This window comes from Salmo salar, chromosome 02 (assembly GCF_965601325.2).
Source record: "Salmo salar chromosome 02, fSalSal1, whole genome shotgun sequence".
NCBI lineage: Eukaryota > Metazoa > Chordata > Actinopteri > Salmoniformes > Salmonidae > Salmo > Salmo salar.
Genome location: NC_138292.1, coordinates 90,184,713 through 90,204,885, shown reverse-complemented (window position 1 = coordinate 90,204,885; position 20,173 = coordinate 90,184,713). Strand labels below are relative to the sequence as shown.

At 41.3% G+C, this 20,173-nt stretch overlaps 1 protein-coding gene and 1 long non-coding RNA gene across 2 annotated transcripts; both read right to left on the bottom strand.

Moving 5' to 3' along the window:
* Positions 1-296: 296 nt before the first annotated feature.
* LOC145864063 (uncharacterized) lies at positions 297-9,811 on the bottom strand. The gene is made up of 2 exons (XR_014382636.1): positions 9,281-9,811; positions 297-3,102 (listed from the first exon to the last, which is right to left on the bottom strand). It is a non-coding gene; the product is annotated as an uncharacterized LOC145864063 (long non-coding RNA).
* Positions 9,812-10,259: 448 nt separating this feature from the next.
* LOC145864031 (uncharacterized) lies at positions 10,260-15,334 on the bottom strand. The gene is made up of 2 exons (XM_082968946.1): positions 14,784-15,334; positions 10,260-12,953 (listed from the first exon to the last, which is right to left on the bottom strand). Exons 1-2 carry the CDS (start codon positions 15,088-15,090, stop codon positions 11,911-11,913), a joined length of 1,350 nt encoding a protein of 449 aa, XP_082825072.1. The 5' UTR covers positions 15,091-15,334; the 3' UTR covers positions 10,260-11,910.
* Between the last annotated feature and the right edge of the window lie 4,839 nt (positions 15,335-20,173).

Genomic DNA, 20,173 nt, shown 5'->3' with positions numbered 1-20,173 from the left:
AACAATTTGTGTACAAAGATATCTTGAAATGTGATATTATGCCTTATGGCAGTACTGTTACTGTATGGCAGTACTGTATTGGCACGTACTTTCTCCAATATGTTCTTCTATTTTACATTACATTGTATGTCGATGCCATTTATCTTTCAATGCTTGTAAGACTGTTCTTTGACACATTTTCTCTTCCTTTGAAATTCTTATAGGACAGAACATTGACACAATGCAATTGGGATTGTTGGGGTTCATTTCCTTGTTCCTTGTGAATCATTGGTGAAAATTAGCATTATGACAATATCTTTTAATAAAATCATTCAAAACCTTTAATGCAATTGCAGACAGAAGTTGACAACAGGAACATAACTTATGCTTCCGAGTAAGTTCTGCAAAAAAGTAAAAGTCCCAAGTTGCTTTTATTAAACCCGAAGTCCAGCCATTACATCATTACCTTCTACTCATGAGACCAAGCCCATGCAGCCACACAGCTATACAAACGTAGAGTTTCAGTGTTATCTAAAAGCTTAGCAGTAAATGTCCAGGTTGATTTATAGTGGAATGTCTGACTAGTCTCTTATCTCTTACACTCCCCTGCAGAGTCCTGTCTTCACAGTCACACATTTCTCAGACAGTTTCATTATAAGAGGCAGTAGAAAAGTACTGTGGACCAATATTAAACCTCATAATGTATGTGTATATATATATATATATATATATATATATTATATATATATATATATATATATATATTGTTAATCTGTAGTCTAGGACCCTATACATTTAAGGAGGGAGGGGTCTTATAACCCCTCCCCTTTCATTAATACAACATTAGCATTATCAATTATTATAATACATCAAACATTTGGTGTTGCCTCTATCATGACCCCTAGGTGAACCTCTAACACCCCTTAAGAGAAAGACTGTAACAACTTAATAGAATGCTTACCACCAACAGAAAACAACTTCTATTTCACATTATAATCAACTACAATACTTCACCTTCACTAATATAAACATGGTGTCTACTGGCTGTCAACAATTAAAAACAAGAAAAAAAAACATTTTCTCCCCACTAGCTTCTAGAACTCTCGTCTTCCTAAAACTCACTAGCTTCTACAACTCTCGTCTTCCTAAAACTCACTAGCTTCTAGAACTCTCGTCTTCCTAAAACTCACTAGCTTCTAGAACTCTCGTCCCCTTGGAACGAGCCCAAACAAAACTCATCTCCGATACGGAAAAACGTGCAGTCAAAATAAATTGTGATCCATGGTAACTCACTGGCTAAACACAAAACTTTTTAACTACCCACCCTTGAGACAATCAACAACCAAGTTGTCCTTACCACAGACATGTCTGATTTCAAGAGGAAACTCCTGCAATATCCATAGTAACTTTCCACCTCACTGCAGAGCTTCTCTCTCTTTTCAGGGTTCACTAGATAGGCATGTTGTTGGATCGGGGCCCAGGCCCCAATGTCATGCTCTAGTACATTTGGGTTGGCACATGTGAGAATGCTCCCTGATATTCTAAAAGCAGGGTAACAATGTCATTATAATTGTACCAAAAAATTGTCAGTTGGTTGCATAAATAATTATCACTACTAAATGTTACATGAAATGCAAATATGAAATATTTGATTGCATAGTTATATTTTCAACGTCATTTTGCTAGGTGGGATAGCCCAATGTCAAAACACAGTTTTAAAGTGTCCAAATCAATAACCAATATGCATTAACAGTTTGGGATAAATTGAAAACCTAAACATAAAATGTGCTATATACACAAACATCTGCCACAATAATCATATTACTTTTTAAAAACAAGCACCTTATAAACTGCACAAGCACCAAAAACGCTGTAGTTTTGACAAGTAGCAATAAATCACTGATATCGATTAGGGGGGAAATCAGGTTGTACGTGATGTTGAAACTAACACAACTAAACAAAACACATGGAAATGGGAGATATCTTTTACCTCACTGGTTAGAGGACAACCTGCAGAAGACAGTCAGCTACATTTTGGAGTGATGCATTTAAATGTGTGAGTCGCTAAACAAAGGAACACAACACTTATTTGTCATCACTCATCGATATCATGTTGAAATCAATTGCAGGAGAGGGGAGATGAGGTTGCACATCCTGTTAAAAGTAACAGCTCAAAAAACACACAGAATCTGGGAATAATGTGTACATCACTGGTTAGAGGACAACTTGTAGAAAACAGCTAGCTACATTTTGAAGTGTTGCATTTTGATTCAAGTGGGTCACCAACATGGTAAGTGTAACACAACTCTATTTTTGTTGGTCACTTTTTGTTAAATCACATAAATAGTAACTCTTCCATTTCAGAGCCTGGATTTTCCCCCTGAGGCTGATATCCATATCATGTTGAAATCAATAAAACAGGGGACAAACGTTTAGGCTTCTAAATTGTGACATCATTAAAATACTGCTACTACAATGTTAAAACATTCTACATAGTAACATTAATTCATTGATATCATGAAACAACTCCTTCATGTATGTACTTTTATCAGATTATCTCGTCACAGCTATGAGGTTTGTCTCCTGTGTGTGTTCTCTGGTGTAGAGTCAGATTGCTAGATGCAGCAAAACTCTTTCCACATTGATCACAGCTATAAGATTTCTCTCCAGTGTGTGTTCTCTGGTGCAATGTCAGCTGGCCAGATTGAACAAAACTCTTTCCACATTGACCACAGCTATAAGCTTTCTCTCCTGTGTGTATTCTCTGGTGCACTGTCAGATCTGAAGATTGAACAAAACTCTTCCCACATTGACCACAGCTATAAGTTTTATCTCCCGTGTGTATTCTCTGGTGTTTAGTCAGACCACTAGAGTCAGTAAAACTCTTCCCATATTGAGTACAGCTAAAAGATTTCTCTCCTGTGTGGATTCTCTGATGAATTTTAATGCCTGATGAGGAGGTGAATCTCTTCCCACAGTCAGAGGAGCAGTGAGTTCTCTTTCCTGTGGATCTCTGCAGGTGTTTATTGAGGTATTCTGATCTGGAGAGACTCTTCTCTGCCTCGTCAGCATCATGGGGTTGTTGAGGCTCCCCAGAGGATCCACGATAGTCACGTCTCTCTCCTGTGTGAATCACAAAGTCAGACAGATGGTTAAAGGCCCACAACAGCAGAAATCCACTGTTTATTTGAGGTAAAAGGCGATGACCAGATCATACCCATGAAGTTGTACAACAATTGACTTCTGTTAAGTTATTTGACCATTAAGACAGTTAACTTAGCAACAATCATATGTTGTCTTGTTTTCACAATAGTGGTAACTAGAAATAAGTTATTAATGTTGTTGAAACTCTAAGCAGTGTGCCAGACGACTTTTGGTCTCCAATATAGGCCCCTATCTGTGTTTGCTAAAATTGCAGCACGAGGACAATGCACACACAATTTGGTTGCAGAAACTCCTCCCTGCTAATGAGGAAACTGCTAGTTATAGATGTAGTATATCTGCCTGGAGCAAAAAATGGTGAGCAAAGATGTTAGTTTTTCACCTCGTATTCTGAATATTACAGCTCACTATCAGCGCAAGATCAGGAGTGCTACTCAAGGAAACTCACATTAAGCTCTGTGTCTATTCACTAATTCACCACCGTGGGGGAAAACTCAGGGGAGTTCTCATAGGCTGACAGCAAAAATAGCCTCCATTTCCAGGTTGCTTATGAGTGCATTTCACATTACTTTTGGATTATAATTGTAAGGCTTGTTTGAATAACCTGCTTAATATGTTTTTGTTATTGTCGCAAATCAACTGATTTATAGTTAAACACTTCAACCAGTAAAATGCTCTTTGGCTAGCTTTGCCATCAGCCTGACAATAAGGGTTTGTACACAAAGTTTTTAACCAATTGGCCCATAACTTCACCTAACAATAACATAGACCTACTGTAGGACCCATAACTTCACCTAACAACATAGACCTACTGTAGGACCCATAACTTCACCTAACAATAACATAGACCTACTGTAGGACCCATAACTTCACCTAACAACATAGACCTACTGTAGGACCCATAACATCACCTAACAATAACATAGACCGACTGCAGGAACCATAACTTCACCTAACAACATAGACCTACTGTAGGACCCATAACTTCACCTAACAATAACATAGACCTACTGTAGGACCCATAACTTCACCTAACAACATAGACCTACTGTAGGACCCATAACTTCACCTAACAATAACATAGACCTACTGTAGGACCATTAACTTCACCTAATAACATAGACCTACTGTAGGACCCATAACTTCACCTAACAACATAGACCTACTGTAGGACCCATAACTTCACCTAATAACATAGACCTACTGTAGGACCCATAACTTCACCTAACAACAACATAGACCTACTGTAGGACCCATAACTTCACCTAACAACAACATAGACCTACTGTAGGACCCATAACTTCACCTAACAACAACGGACTTACTGTAAGACCCATAACTTCACCTAACAACAACATAGACCTACTGTAGGACCCATCATTTCTTTTAATTTTCTTTTTTAATTTCACCTTTATTTAACCAGGTAGGCTAGTTGAGAACAAGTTCTCATTTGCAACTGCGACCTGGCCAAGATAAAGCGTAGCAATTCGACCCATACAACAACACAGAGTTACACATGGAGTAAACAAAACATACAGTCAATAATACAGTAGAACAAAAGAAAACAAAAGTCTATATACAGTGAGTGCAAATGAGGTAAGTTAAGACAATAAATAGGCCATGGTGGCAAAGAAATTATAATATAGCAATTAAACTCTGGAATGGTAGATGTGCAGAAGATGAATGTGTAAGTAGAGATACTGGGGTGCAAAGGAGCAAGATAAATAAATAAACACAGTATGGGGATGAGGTAGGTCGATAGATGGGCTGTTTACAGATGGGCTATGTACAGGTGCAGTGATCTGTGAGCTGCTCTGACAGCTGGTGCTTAAAGCTAGGCAGGGAGATATGAGTCTCCAGCTTCAGAGATTTTTGCAGTTCGTTCAAGTCATTGGCAGCAGAGAACTGGAAGGAAAGACGACCAAAGGAGGAATTGGCTTTGGGGGTGACCAGAGAGATATACCTGCTGGAGAGCATGCTACGAGTGGGTGCTGCTATGGTGACCAGTGAGCTGAGATAAGGCGGGGCTTTACCTAGCAGAGACTTGTAGATAACCTGTAGCCAGTGGGTTTGGCAATGAGTATTAAGCGAGGGCCAACCAACGAGAGCGTACAGGTCGCAATGGTGGGTAGTGTGTGGGGCTTTGGTGACAAAACGGATGGCACTGTGATAGACTGCATCCAGTTTGTTGAGTAGAGTGTTGGAGGCTATTTTATAGATGACATCACCGAAGTCGAGGATCAGTAGGACGGTCAGTTTTACGAGGGTGTGTTTGGCAGCATGAGTAAAGGATGCTTCGTTGCGATATAGGAAGCCGATTCTCGATTTAATTTTGGATTGGAGATGCTTAATGTGAGTCTGGAAGGAGAGTTTACAGTCTAACCAGACACCCAGGTATTTGTAGTTGTCCACGTATTCTAAGTCAGAGCCGTCCAGAGTAGTGATGCTGGACGGGCGAGCAGGTATAATTTTCATTTAGATAGAATGTAGATGAATCACAGACAATGATTTTGAGATACTATTATAAATTAAATGAAACTGTTCCAGTAAAATGTGCATATGAAAATCAGAACTGGCACCAGATCAGTAGAAATGGTAAGATACATTGCCACTCTAAATGGAAAAGGTTGCCGACCGCTGGTGTAGCCCATTACCGGAAAGTATAGGAGCATAACGGCAGAATGTTTCTCCTTCTGGTTAGGTTATCTTGATCTCTGGCTCCCTCCAGTCATTTGTGTGTCTTAATTATTTGATCAAACAGCGTGCTTAAAGCATCAGACCAGTTCAGTACATACAGTTGATTTTATTATGTGTATTTTTCCATATTTTGACACACCTCATGTGTTTATGAGGTGTGTCAAAATATGGAAAAATACACATAACATTTCAACCAATCGATTGGTAGAAATAACAGATGACTCTAGTTGGGGACAGCACTAGAACATGATTTTGGGGCTCCTGAGTGGCGCAGCGGTCTAAGACACAAAGTAGACTAAAATAAAAAGTAATAATAAAAAGTAACACAATGAGAATAAAAATAACGAGGCTATATACAGGGGGCACCGGTACCGAGTCAGTGTGCAGGGGTACAGGCTAGTTGAGGTAATCTGTACATGAGGGTGGGGGCGTAGTGACTATGCATAGGTAACAAACAACCAGCGAGTAGCAGCAGTGCACAAAAGTGAGGGGGGTGGGGGGGTCAATGTAAATTGTCCGGTGGCGATTTTATGAATTGCTCAGCAGTCTTATGGCTTGGGGGTAGAAGCTGTTGAGGAGGATTTTGGTCCTAGTGCTCCGGTACCGCTTGCAGTGCGGTGGCAGAGAAAACTGTTTAAAACTTGGGTGACTGGAGTCTCTGACAATTTTATGGGCTTTCCTCTGACACCGCCTATTATATAGGTTTTGGATGGCAGGAAGCTTGGCCACAGTGATATACTGGGCCGTTCGCACTACCCTCTGTAGCGCCTTACAATCAGATGCCGAGCAGTTGCCATAACAGGCTGTATTACCTTTTGAGGATCTGGGGATCCATGCCAAATCTTTTCAGTTTCCTGAGGGGGAAATAGTTTTGTTGTGCCCTCTTCATGACTGTCTTGGTATATACCCATGTGGGTGATTGAAAGATGAACTGAGGTCCACACTCCAGTCCAGTTGATGGTGGTAACGCACCTTAAAGTTGGTTGCCAACCGCCATATCAATTCCAAAGAAGAAAAAGAAGCCCGAAGGAAGGTGAAATGACGAGAAACTAATTTGGTTTAAAGTTTGGGGCATTACTTGTTACGATGTGATATGAAAGTATTGTGTGAAATGATTTTGATGTGATATGAAAGTATTATGTGACATTATTTTGATGTGATATTTCAGAGTTGTGTGAAATTATTTTGATGTGATATGAAAGTACAGTGATTTATGTTTCTAGAAACTTATCGCAATTGAGAATCGATTCACATTTAGATAAACTTCAGTTAGTGCTAAATACGGCTGCTAGAATCCTGACTAGAACCAAAAAATTTGATCATATTACTCCAGTGCTAGCCTCTCTACACTGGCTTCCTGTTAAGGCAAGGGCTGATTTCAAGGTTTTACTGCTAACCTACAAAGCATTACATGGGCTTGCTCCTACCTATCTTTCCGATTTGGTCCTGCCGTACATACCTACAAGTACGCTACGGTCACAAGACGCAGGCCTCCTAATTGTCCCTAGAATTTCTAAGCAAACAGCTGGAGGCAGGGCTTTCTCCTATAGAGCTCAATTTTTATGGAATGGTCTGCCTACCCATGTGAGAGACGCAAACTCGGTCTCAACCTTTAAGTCTTTACTGAAGACTCATCTCTTCAGTAGGTCCTATGATTGAGTGTAGTCTGGCCCAGGAGTGTGAAGGTGAACGGAAAGGCTCTGGAGCAACGAACCGCCCTTGCTGTCTCTGCCTGGCCGGTTCCCCTCTCTCCACTGGGATTCTCTGCCTCTAACCCTATTACAGGGGCTGAGTCACTGGCTTACTGGTGTTCTTCCATGCCGTCCCTAGGAGGGTTGCGTCACTTGAGTGGGTTGAGTCACTGACGTGGTCTTCCTGTCTGGGTTGGCACCCCCCTTGGGTTGTGCCGTGGCAAAGATCTTTGTGGGCTATACTCGGCCTTGTCTCAGGATGGTAAGTTGGTGGTTGAAGATATCCCTCTAGTGGTGTGGGGGCTGTGCTTTGGCAAAGTGGGTAGGGTTATATCCTGCCTGTTTGGCCCTGTCCGGGGGAATCGTCGGATGGGGCCACAGTGTCTCCTGATCCCCCTGTCTCAGCCTCCAGTATTTATGCTGCAGTAGTTTATGTGTCGGGGGGATAGGGTCAGTCTGTTATATCTGGAGTATTTCTCCTGTCTTATCCGGTGTCCTGTGTGAATTTAAGTATGCTCTCTCTAATTCTCTCTCTCTTTCTTTCTTTCTCTCTCTCTCTCTGAGGACCTGAGCCCTAGGACCATGCCTCAGGACTACCTGGCATGATGACTCCCTGCTGTCCCCAGTCCACCTGGCCATGCTGCTGCTCCAGTTTCAACTGTTCTGCCTGCAGCTATGGAACTCTGACCTGTTCACCGAACGTGCTGCCTGTCCCAGACCTGCTGTTTTCAACTCTCTAGAGACAGCAGGAGCGGTAGAGATACTCTCAATGATTGGCTATGAAAAGCCAACTGACATTTACTCTTGAGGTGCTGACTTGGTGCACCCTCGACAACTACTGTGATTATTATTATTTGACCATGCTGGTCATTTATGAACATTTCAACATCTTGGCCATGTTCTGTTATAATCTCCACCCGGCACAGCCAGAAGAGGACTGGCCACCCCTCATAGCCTGGTTCCTCTCTAGGTTCTTCCTAGGTTTTGGCCTTTCTAGGGAGTTTTTCCTAGCCACCGTGCTTCTACACCTGCATTGCTTGCTGTTTGGGGTTTTAGGCTGGGTTTCTGTACAGTACTTTGAGATATCAGCTGATGTAAGAAGAGCTATATAAATACATTTGATTTGATGATGGAATATTTGACTATTTTGACTGCCAGAGCCAGTCTACCTCTGAAAATAACATACAGTCCTTGGACCTTGAGGAGTAACGGGGGCAGCAAGCAGCAGTAAAAACAATAACAAAGCGTTCTCCCTGCCCGTTTCGGTAAAAAGCTGAGGGATGGGGCTGGAGAAATGTAACCAGCCATGATATCAACATTCTAGTTTTAACCATGTTTTGAGGATATACAGTGTTTGTTATATTTACTGACAAACATTGGAGTAAAAAAAGCTTATATTTTGGGTTCTGATGGGGTACGACAGTTGAACTAAGCTCATGAGGCATTTATAAGGGATTTCTTCAGGAAACAATGGGTACATATCATTAATGTATAAGTCCCAAAATGGATGTAACAACTGCTGATTGCCCCTTTAAGAGAACATATTGGGCTAATCTAATAGGAGATATTGAGGACTACAGTATTTCAGGCAGTCATTGGATGCATTTGATCAATTGTTAACGTTTTGTTGATGGTGCACTCTTGATGTTCTACACGTTACAGTGTAGCTTCAGCCATTCCTACAGAACAACATTAAAGTGTAGAACCCCTTTACTGCATATTGGTTCAACGACTGCAGAGACGGTACTTACTGGTTTTAAACAGATCTCCAACCTCCTCTTCTTCCTCCAACGTAACAGTCATCTCCCCCTCCTCCTCCTTCACTCCAAAAACTGCACCCTCCTCTTTCTCTTCCTCCTCTCCTTTTACTTTAACATCCTCCTCTTCTTTCACTGTAACGTCTTTCTCTTCTTCTTTCACGGTAACAGCCTCACCCTCTACTTGTTTTTGTATTGCAACATCTTTCTCCTCTTTGAGGAGAGACTCTTTCTCCGTCCAGCAGACCTCCTCTTCTTTAGCAGGAGAGTAGCTTAGTGAACCATGGTCGGAGATGTTAGCTAGTTAGCATTAGCGACTAGCCTAGTTCTAAGCTAACTTAGCAAACCAGCTAGCTGACAAACAACGTAAATATATAATTAAATGGGCCAACAAGTACATACAACAGAAGTGTGTTTAATACACAGCGACTAATATACACCAAAACAGTGTAAAGAGCGTGAATGTTGTAGCTATGTTTGCTAGAAAGCTACCGAGGTGTCTGACTAGCTGTTGTTGTTGAAGGAGCGTCCCGTCCACTAGATTATACGTCACACTGGCAGCATCGCCTGAACCTAAAAGACGCACATCGCCATCTGCTGACTGGAGTGGGCAACGCAGTTGAGGAATCAAACGTTTATTTTTCATTTATTTCATAAACGTTTAATATTATATTAAGTCGTTCAAAAAGAAGCATGTGTTGATTGATTCGTGTTTAATGAGTGAGAATTTAAAACAAACTTTACACCCACTACATATTTGCATTGAACCATACTTCTGACATGGATCATTTTGACCCCAGAGGCATATCTTTTATCATAGCCAAAATGTGGTTTATTCAATTCTTCCAATTTTTCATGACTTTGTCAATCAACTTGTTCTTAATAAATCTAAATCATGGTTTAGTGTTTCTGTATCAATATGGAATTTTAACAAATTCAAATCCTTTGGAGTCATTTTGACCCAAGCCAAAAGCACCTTTGATAAATAGGACGTTTATTTCAAATCAAAATCACATTTTATTGGTCACATACACATGTTTAGCAGATGTTATTGCGGCTGTAGCGAAATGCTTGTGGTTCTAGCTCCGACAGTGCAGTAATATTTAACAAGTAATATCTAACAATTTCACAACATATACCCAACACACACACACATCTAAGTATTTTAATCTAGGTTTCTCTGTAGACATGATCCATCCCACCAGAGGGTGGAGGGGCTCCTGTATCCGTGGTTTTGACCAGATAGACACCTGCACACACAGTATAGTGCCTCCCATGTACTCTCCTAAGATTGGACTTTTCTATACCACGTATCACATGACTGTGTACAAAACTGCCAGCGGTAGAAAAGTCTGCCAGTGGAATACAGTGTATTCATAAAGTATTCAGAACCCTTCAATTTTTCAACATTTTGTTACATTACAGCCTTATTCTAAAAATGTTGAATATTTTCCCCTCATCAATCTACACACAACACCCCATAGTGACAAACCATTTGCAAATGTATTTCCTTAAGTGCTCAGACCTTTGCTATAAGACTCGAAATTGCTTTCAGGTGCATCCTGTTTCCATTAATCATCCTTGAGATGTTTCTACAAATTGATTGGAGTCCACCTGTGGTAAATTCAATTGATTGGACATGATTTTGAAAGGCACACACCTGTCTATATAAGGTCCCACAGTTGTCAGAGTGAAACTAAGCCATGAGGTCAAAGGAATTGTCCATAGAGCTCTGAGACATTATTGTGTCAAGGCACAGATCTGGGGAAAGGTACCAAAAAATGTCTGCATCATTAAAGGTCCCTCAAGAACACAGTGGCCTCCATCATTCTTAAATGGAAAAGGTTTGGAACCACCAAGACTCTTCCTAGAGCTGGCCACACGGCCAAACTGAGAAATCCTGGTATTTTATTAGGACCCCCATTAGCTGTTGCAAAAGCAGCAGCTACTCTTCCTGGGGTACACACAAAACATGAAACAATACAGAATGACATAATACAGAACATCAATAGACCAGAACAGCTCAAGGACAGAACTACATACATTTGGGAGAAGGGCCTTGGTCAGGGAGGTGACCAAGAACCCGATGGTCACTCTGACAAAGCTCCAGAGTTATTCTGTGTAGATGGGAGAACCTTCCAGAAGGACAACCATCTCTGCAGCACTCCAACAATCAGGTCTTTATGGTAGAGTGGCCAGATGGAAGCCACTCCTCAGTGAAAGGCACATGACATCCCGCTTGGAGTTTGCCAAAAAGCACCTAAGGGACTCTCAGACCATGAGAAACAAGATTCTCTGGTCTGATGAAACCAAGATTAAACTCTTTGGCCTGAATGCCAAGCGTCACATCTGGAAGAAACCAGGCACCATCCCTACGGCGAAGCATGGTGGTGGCAGCATCATGCTGTGGGGATGTTTTTCAGTGGCAGGGAGTGGCAGAATAGTCAGGATCGAGGGAAAGATGAACAGAGCAAAGTACAAAGATTTTTCTACTGATGAGGCTCATAGAACAGGGGGAAAACAATTTGGGTTCTACATTGTAACATTATTAATTAAAATACTCCTACTACAATGTTAAAACATTCTACATTGTGACATTTCATTGATATCATGAAACAACTCCTTCATGTATGTATTTTCTGATGTTTGATCAGAGATCTTTTATCAGAGTATCTCTTGTGACATTGATCACAGCTATGAGGTTTCTCTCCTGTGTGTGTTCTCTGGTGTGATACCAGGCTGCTTGACTGAGTAAAACTCTTCCCACATTGATTACAGCAATAAGGTTTCTCTCCTGTGTGTGTTCTCTGGTGTGATACCAGGCTGCTTGACTGAGTAAAACTCTTCCCACATTGATTACAGCTATAAGGTTTCTCTCCTGTGTGTGTTCTCTGGTGTGATATCAGGCTGCTTGACTGAATAAAACTCTTCCCACATTGACTACAGCTATAAGATTTCTCTCCTGTGTGTGTTCTCTGGTGTAGAGTCAGATGGCTAGATGTAACAAAACTCTTCCCACATTGATCACAGCTATAAGGTTTCACTCCTGTGTGTAATCTCAGATGTACTATCAGCCAGCTTGAGTGATTAAAACTCTTCCCACATTGAGAACAGTTATAAGGTTTGTCTACTGTGTGTATTTTCTGGTGTGATTTTAAATCTGTTGAACTAACAAAACTTTTTCCGCAGTCAGAGCAGTGGTAAGGTTTCTCTCCTGTGTGTGCTCTCAGATGTACTATCAGGCAGCTTGAGTGAGTAAAACTCTTCCCACATTGATCACAGCTAAAAGGTTTCTCTCCAGTGTGTATTCTCTGGTGAGTTTTCAGGCAGCTTGACTGAGTAAAACTCTTCCCACATTGATCACAGCTATACGGTTTCTCTCCAGTGTGATTTCTCAGGTGTACTTTTAGTGATTCTGATCTTAAGTAACTCTTCCCACAATCAAAACAGTGGTGAGATTTCTCTCCTGTGTGTACTCGCTGGTGTATTTTAAGTTCTGATGAAGATTTGCAACATTTCCCACAGTCAGAGCAGCAATGAGATTTCTTTCCTGTGGGTCTCTGCTGGTGTTTCTTGAGGTGTTCTGATGTGGAGAGACTCTTCTCTGCCTCGTTAGCATCATGATGTTGAGGCTCCCCAGAGGATCCACGATCGTCACGTCTCTCTCCTGTGTGAACAAGTCAGACAGATGGTGAAAGGCCCACAACAGCAGAAATCCACTGTGAAAGGTGATGCCAACAGCGCAGCCATGATGTCTGTAATGAATGTTAAAATTACTTGACAATTGTCTTAAGACAGTGAAGTGAGCAACAATAGTCATATTTAGTCTTGTTTTCACATTAATAGTAACATCAATGATTTTAGGCTAGAAATAAGTAAAAGTTGTTGAAATCCTAAGCAGTGTGCCAGGCGACTTTTGGTCTCCAATATAGGCCCCTTTCTGTGTTTGATAAAATTGCGACAAGGGCGATGCACATGCAATTTGATTGCAGAAACACCTCCCCACTAATGAGGAAACCGATAGTTATGGATGTACTATATCTGCCTAGAGCAAAAATGGTGAACAAGGGCCTCCCGAGTGGCGCAGTGGTCTAAGGCACTGCATCGCAGTGCTAGCTCTCTAGGTCATGCCAGTAGGCTACAGTAGGTTGTATCTCTCTAGGTCATGCCAGTAGGTTACAGTAGGTTGTATCTCTCTAGGTCATGCCAGTAGGCTACAGTAGGTTGTAACTCTCTAGGTCATGCCAGTAGGCTACAGTAGGTTGTATCTCTCTAGGTCATGCCAGTAGGTTACAGTAGGTTGTAACTCTCTAGGACATGCCAGTAGGCTACAGTAGGTTGTATCTCTCTAGGTCATGCCAGTAGGTTACAGTAGGTTGTAACTCTCTAGGTCATGCCAGTAGGCTACAGTAGGTTGTATCTCTCTAGGTCATGCCAGTAGGCTACAGTAGGTTGTAACTCTCTAGGTCATGCCAGTAGGCTACAGTAGGTTGTATCTCTCTAGGTCATGCCAGTAGGCTACAGTAGGTTGCATCTCTCTAGGTCATGCCAGTAGGTTACAGTAGGTTGTATCTCTCTAGGTCATGCCAGTAGGTTACAGTAGGTTGTATGTCTCTAGGTCATGCCAGTAGGTTACAGTAGGTTGTATCTCTCTAGGTCATGCCAGTAGGTTACAGTAGGTTGTAACTCTCTAGGTCATGCCAGTAGGTTACAGTAGGTTGTAACTCTCTAGGTCATGCCAGTAGGTTACAGTAGGTTGTAACTCTAGGTCATGCCAGTAGGTTACAGTAGGTTGTACAATTATCAACCCAATGTGGAAAGAGTTGAATTTGGTCAACAACAAAATGAATGGCTTATTTGCTACGTGAGGTTTACTTGATCCAAAAGAAGTTTCGTAATTATAAGTTGTTATGTGGACACGTGACATACCGACAACTTTGATAAAAACACTATAGGAGTTGTCTCCAGATCGCTATGCATATTCATGCTAGTAGCTTAGCATCTCTCTCCATTGAATACAGGCGGTTGACAACAACAACCCTCATAGAATATAAACAATAGATTACAATAATAAGATGTATCCACCAATCCAAAGACAGGATAGGTGGGAGCGAGACAACCCACTGTGCCGCTTTGTGGACAACGACTCCCCTTGTAAGGGCGGAGAGACATCTTGTCAGTATATCCATAATCTTTGGTGTAGCCAACCCAACTCTCACATGGCACTATTGGGGGTCACGGTGTGTAGTAAAACATCACTACATTCAAATCACTACATGCTGTGGCCCCCGGTCTGCGGTCAGCAGATAGACAGTTCTGAAATATATATGTTAAGTCACTTTTTGGAAACGGAACGGAGAAAACAAGGGGTAGCTTGTTCTCTACGTCGTCTGATTCTAGACATATCAGTCATCATCCCAGGGCCCTCCGTTGAAGAGGTATTGACGAGCCAACTCCGAATATCCAAAGTTAAAAACAAATTGAAGGCGGTACTTACTGATGTTAATCAGATCTCCTATCTCCTCCTCTTCATCTTTCAATGTGACAGTAATCTCTCCTTCCTTCTTCACTCCAAAAACTCCATCATCCTCCTCTTTCACTCTGAACGCGTCTTCCTCTTCTTTCACTGTAACGTCTTTCTCCTCTTCTTTCACTGTAACAGCTTCACCCTCTACTTCTTGTTTTACTGTAACATCCTCTTCTTCCTTCTCCTCTTTCACGACAATGTTCAGCCCCAGAGCTTCTTTCTCCGTCCAGCAGACCTCCTCTTCTTTAACAGGAGGGGAGTAGTTTAGGGAGCTCATGTTCGGGGATGTTAGCTAGCTAGCTATCATTAGCGACTACACTAATGCTAACTTAACCAGCCAGCTACTATAGCTGACTAATAAAAAATAACGTAATATTAAATGAAATAGGTTAACAAGTAGATACGACAGACGTGTGTCTAAAACACAGTAGGTAATATAGACCGAAAGCGTATAAATAGCTTGAATCTTTCGGCTATGTTGGCTAGCAAGCTACCGAGGTGGTTGACGAGCTGTTTATGAAGAACCGTCCACTAGATTATACGTCACGCTGGCAGCATCGCCTGAAAGACGCACATCGCCGTCTGCTGACTGGAGGGAAACGCAGTTGAGGATCACATTTTATTTTCAGACAAAGATTATTTTACATGGATGTAATTAAATAATACTATTATATTGAGACATACAAAGACCTGAATGTGTTGATTGATTAGTGCGAATAATAAATGTTTACTACAGCACATTTAAGCCAGTTTCATTTAGTCAAACTAAATCTAAATAAGTAGCCAGCTACTGTAGGTCTATACTGCTCCTACATGGTGTAACAATACATCATGTCGATGTATATAATGAACAGACTAGGTCTATACTGCTCCTACATGGTGTAACAAAAGTTTGGGGTCACTTAGAAATGTCCTTGTTTTTGAAAGAAAATCAAAAAAGATTGTCCATTAAAATAACATCAAATTGATCAGAAATACAGTGTAGACATTGTTAATGTTGTAAATGACAATTGTAGCTGAAAATGGCAGATTGTTTTATGGAATATCTACATAGGTGTACGGAGGCCCATTATCAGCAACCATCACTCCTGTGTTCCAATGGCACGTTGTGTTAGCTAATCCAAGTTTATCATTTTAAAAGGCTAATTGATCATTAGAAAACCCTTTTGCAATTATGTTAGCACAGCTGAAAACTGTTGTGCTGATTTAACAAAGCTTTTGTAAACAGTGTGTGGACCTTCTTGTTCTTTAACAAAGCTTTTGTAAACAGTGTTGTTGCATGATTCAGACCCTGCCAGTGTGCCAGGTGGACATTGGGTTTGATTCAGACCCTCTCAGTGTACCAGGTGGACATTGGGTTTGATTCAGACCCTGTCAGTGTGCCAGGTGGACATTGGGTTTGATTCAGACCCTGTCAGTGTACCAGGTGGACATTGGGTTTGATTCAGACCCTGTCAGTGTACCAGGTGGACATTGGGTTTGATTCAGACAGTGTCAGTGTACCAGGTGGACATTGGGGTTGATTCAGACCCTGTCAGAGTACCAGGTGGACATTGGGTTTGATTCAGACCCTGTCAGTGTACCAGGTGGACATTGGGTTTGATTCAGACCCTGCCAGCATGGCCAGAAATGTATTCCAAGGTCAGTAACTTATAACCACAGAACCACCCCAGATCTTCATGCATGACTAAAAACACCTAAGTATTACTGCCATGGTCTAGTTTGTCATGGCCTCAGACACCATTCACAATTCTGGCTGAGGTACGAGTAAAACATGACCTATTATTTCCTAACCATTCACAATGCTGGCTGAGGTACGAGTAAAACATGACATATTATTTCCTAACCATTCACAATGCCGGCTGAGGTACGAGTAAAACATGACACATTATTTCCTAACCATTTACAATGCCGGCTGAGGTACGAGTAAAACATGACCTATTATTTCCTAACCATTCACAATTCTGGCTGAGGTACGAGTAAAACATGACATATTATTTCCTAACCATTCACAATGCCGGCTGAGGTACGAGTAAAACATGACATATTATTTCCTAACCATTCACAATGCTGGCTGAGGTACGAGTAAAACATGACCTATTATTTCCTAACCATTCACAATGCCGGCTGAGGTACGATTAAAACATGACATATTATTTCATAACCATTCACAATGCTGGCTGAGGTACGAGTAAAACATGACATATTATTTCCTAACCATTCACAATGCTGGCTGAGGTACGAGTAAAACATGACATATTATTTCCTAACCATTCACAATGCTGGCTGAGGTACAAGTAAAACATGAAATATTATTTCCTAATTGTAAAAAATTCCCCAATCTTTTAAAAAAGATCTGAAATGGCAAGGCTTTAGTTCAGTGGGCTTTTCCATTGTTGAGGAAAGCAGGGGAAGTGTTGTGAGTAACAGAACTGCCTACGATGTGGGGGAAGGGACGCTGCTCACTGATTGGCTGTAGTGACAATGGTCCCTCCAAAAATCTATCACTATTCCAACTGACATGTCAAATTCTCCCCCAAATCTACCACTAATAGGCAAAGCCTCCACAGACCCTGTCTTGTATCGGCAAACAGAACAAATCATTTGACATTCAAATATGTCATTTTAAATAGCTCAGTTCAATCTAGCTGGGCCTTTTTAACACAGTCAGTTGTTCCTGCTGTAGATGTTATGCCTTTATACAGATCTAGGATCAGTTCTCCTCCACAATGCATATTCAGTACCGGTCAATTGTTTGGACACACCTACAAATTCAATGTTTTTTCTTTATTTTAACTATTGTCTATGTTGTAGAATAATAGTGAAGACAACACAACTATGCCAAGTGTGTGCAAAGCTGTCATCAAGGCAAATTGTGAATACTTTGAAGAATCTCAAATAGAAAATATATTTTGATTTGTTTAACCCTTTTTTGGTTACTACATGATTCCATATGTGTTATTTCATAGTTTTAATATCTTCACTATTATTCTACAATGTAGAAAATAGTAAAAATAAAAACCCTTGAATGAGTTGGTGAGTCCAAACTTTTGACTGGTACTGTATGTAAATGTGATATTTCAGTTGTTGTTTTTGTTACATTTGAAACATTTATAAAAACCTTATTTTGCTTTGTCATTATGGGGTATTGTGATGTCATTATGGGGTATTGTGATGTCATTATGGGGTATTGTGATGTCATTATGGGGTATTGTGTGTAGATTGATTGAATCCATTTTAGAATAACGTAACAAAATGTGGAAAACGTGAAGGGGTCTGAATACTTTCTGAATGCACTGTATATATAGGGGCAGTACCTAGTGACATCACTTCCTGAAACAGGAGGTGCAAATATATAACAGAGTTTCACAATATCAACATTCAATGTATCAAAATATATGACCAAGCTGGAAGTGTAAACGCCAGCCCAGCCACAATCCTAGAGGTTCACTGATGATCAACCTCCTCCTTCACATCTGATTCCTGATGATCAACCTCCTCCTTCACATCTGACTCCTGATGATCAACCTCCTCCTTCACATCTGATTCCTGATGATCAACCTCCTCCTTCACATCTGACACCTGATGATCAACCTCCTCCTTCACATCTGACTCCTGATGATCAACGTCCTCCTTCACATCTGATTCCTGATGATCAACCTCCTCCTTCACATCTGACTCCTGATGATCAACCTCCTCCTTCACATCTGACTCCTGATGATCAACCTCCTCCTTCACATCTGACTCCTGATGATCAACCTCCTCCTTCACATCTGACTCCTGATGATCAACCTCCTCCTTCACATCTGACTCCAGTGATCAATCCAGAGCATCTTCTTTTTTGGGGAATCCCGATGGAGGACGTCATCCAATAGGCCGTCATCACCACCACCGCCCACAAGTTACTTGTCATTCAGGTTATCAATAGGAAGAGCATTAGCAATATGTCCTGTCTGGTAACTTGTCTCGTTCAATAGATTTACATTGGCAGGTGCACAGGGAGAAACCCCATTAAAACACTTTTGGAAGTCTTTAACTTTATCAAAGTCTGTGGCCTGTGATGTTGGAACAAATTACAGTCCCTTATTATACAAGAGACAAAATAACCTAATTCTACAGCACAACAGCAGAGTCACGTCTTCAGTGTAAAATTAACAATGACTCAATAATCCTTCTGGGAATGTTATGATGTCATAAAGTTATGGGAGGAGTTAGAAAGTTGGCTGTCAGAAGGAGTACAATGTAAATGTACTTTTAATCCGTCTGTCTGCATATTTCGAGATATGGCATTTGAGGGTGCAGTGACATACCCCCAGAGTTGGACGATACTTTTCTCGTCAATCATCGTAAATATTATACTTAATGAAAACCTGTAAATCAACCGATCATCTATTGTTAATTCAATAGAATGGTATAATGCTTTATTATCTAAAAGTTCAAAGTGACGGAGAGAAATAAAATGGTGCTGATGCGGGCGTTGGAGATGGAGGTGTGTTCTAGTGGGTCTGGACAGGTGTGATGTAGTTAATGGAGATGGAGGTGTGTTCTAGTGGGTCTGGACAGGTGTGATGTAGTTAATGGAGATGGAGGTGTGTTCTAGTGGACAGGTGTGATGTAGTTAATGGCGATGGAGGTGTGTTCTAGTGGACAGGTGTGATGTAGTTAATGGAGATGGAGGTGTGTTCTAGTGGGTCTGGGCAGGTATGATGTAGTTAATGGAGATGGAGGTGTGTTCTAGTGGGTCTGGACAGGTGTGATGTAGTTAATGGAGATGGAGGTGTGTTCTAGTGGGTCTGGACAGGTGTGATGTAGTTAATGGAGGTGGGGGTGTGTTCTAGTGGGTCTGGCAGGTGTGATGTAGTTAATGGAGATGGAGGTGTGTTCTAGTGGACAGGTGTGATGTAGTTAATGGAGATGGAGGTGTGTTATAGTGGGTCTGGACAGGTGTGATGTAGTTAATGGAGATGGAGGTGTGTTCTAGTGGGTCTGGGCAGGTGTGATGTAGTTAATGGAGATGGAGGTGTGTTCTAGTGGGTCTGGACAGGTGTGATGTAGTTAATGGAGATGGAGGTGTGTTCTAGTGGGTCTGGACAGGTGTGATGTAGTTAATGGAGATGGAGGTGTGTTCTAGTGGGTCTGGACAGGTGTGATGTAGTTAATGGAGATGGAGGTGTGTTCTAGTGGACAGGTGTGATGTAGTTAATGGAGATGGAGGTGTGTTCTAGTGGACAGGTGTGATGTAGTTAATGGAGATGGAGGTGTGTTCTAGTGGGTCTGGACAGGTGTGATGTAGTTAATGGAGATGGAGGTGTGTTCTAGTGGGACTTGGCAGGTGTGATGTAGTTAATGCAGATGGAGGT

Bases quoted from the DNA above. Each gene is read 5' to 3' on its own strand.
- LOC145864031 (XM_082968946.1), bottom strand. From the start codon at position 15,090: ATGAGCTCCCTAAACTACTCCCCTCCTGTTAAAGAAGAGGAGGTCTGC. The intron at 12,954-14,783 runs GTAAGTACCGCC...TTGTTCACACAG, and splicing joins AGGAGATCTGATTAACATCA to GAGAGAGACGTGACGATCGT.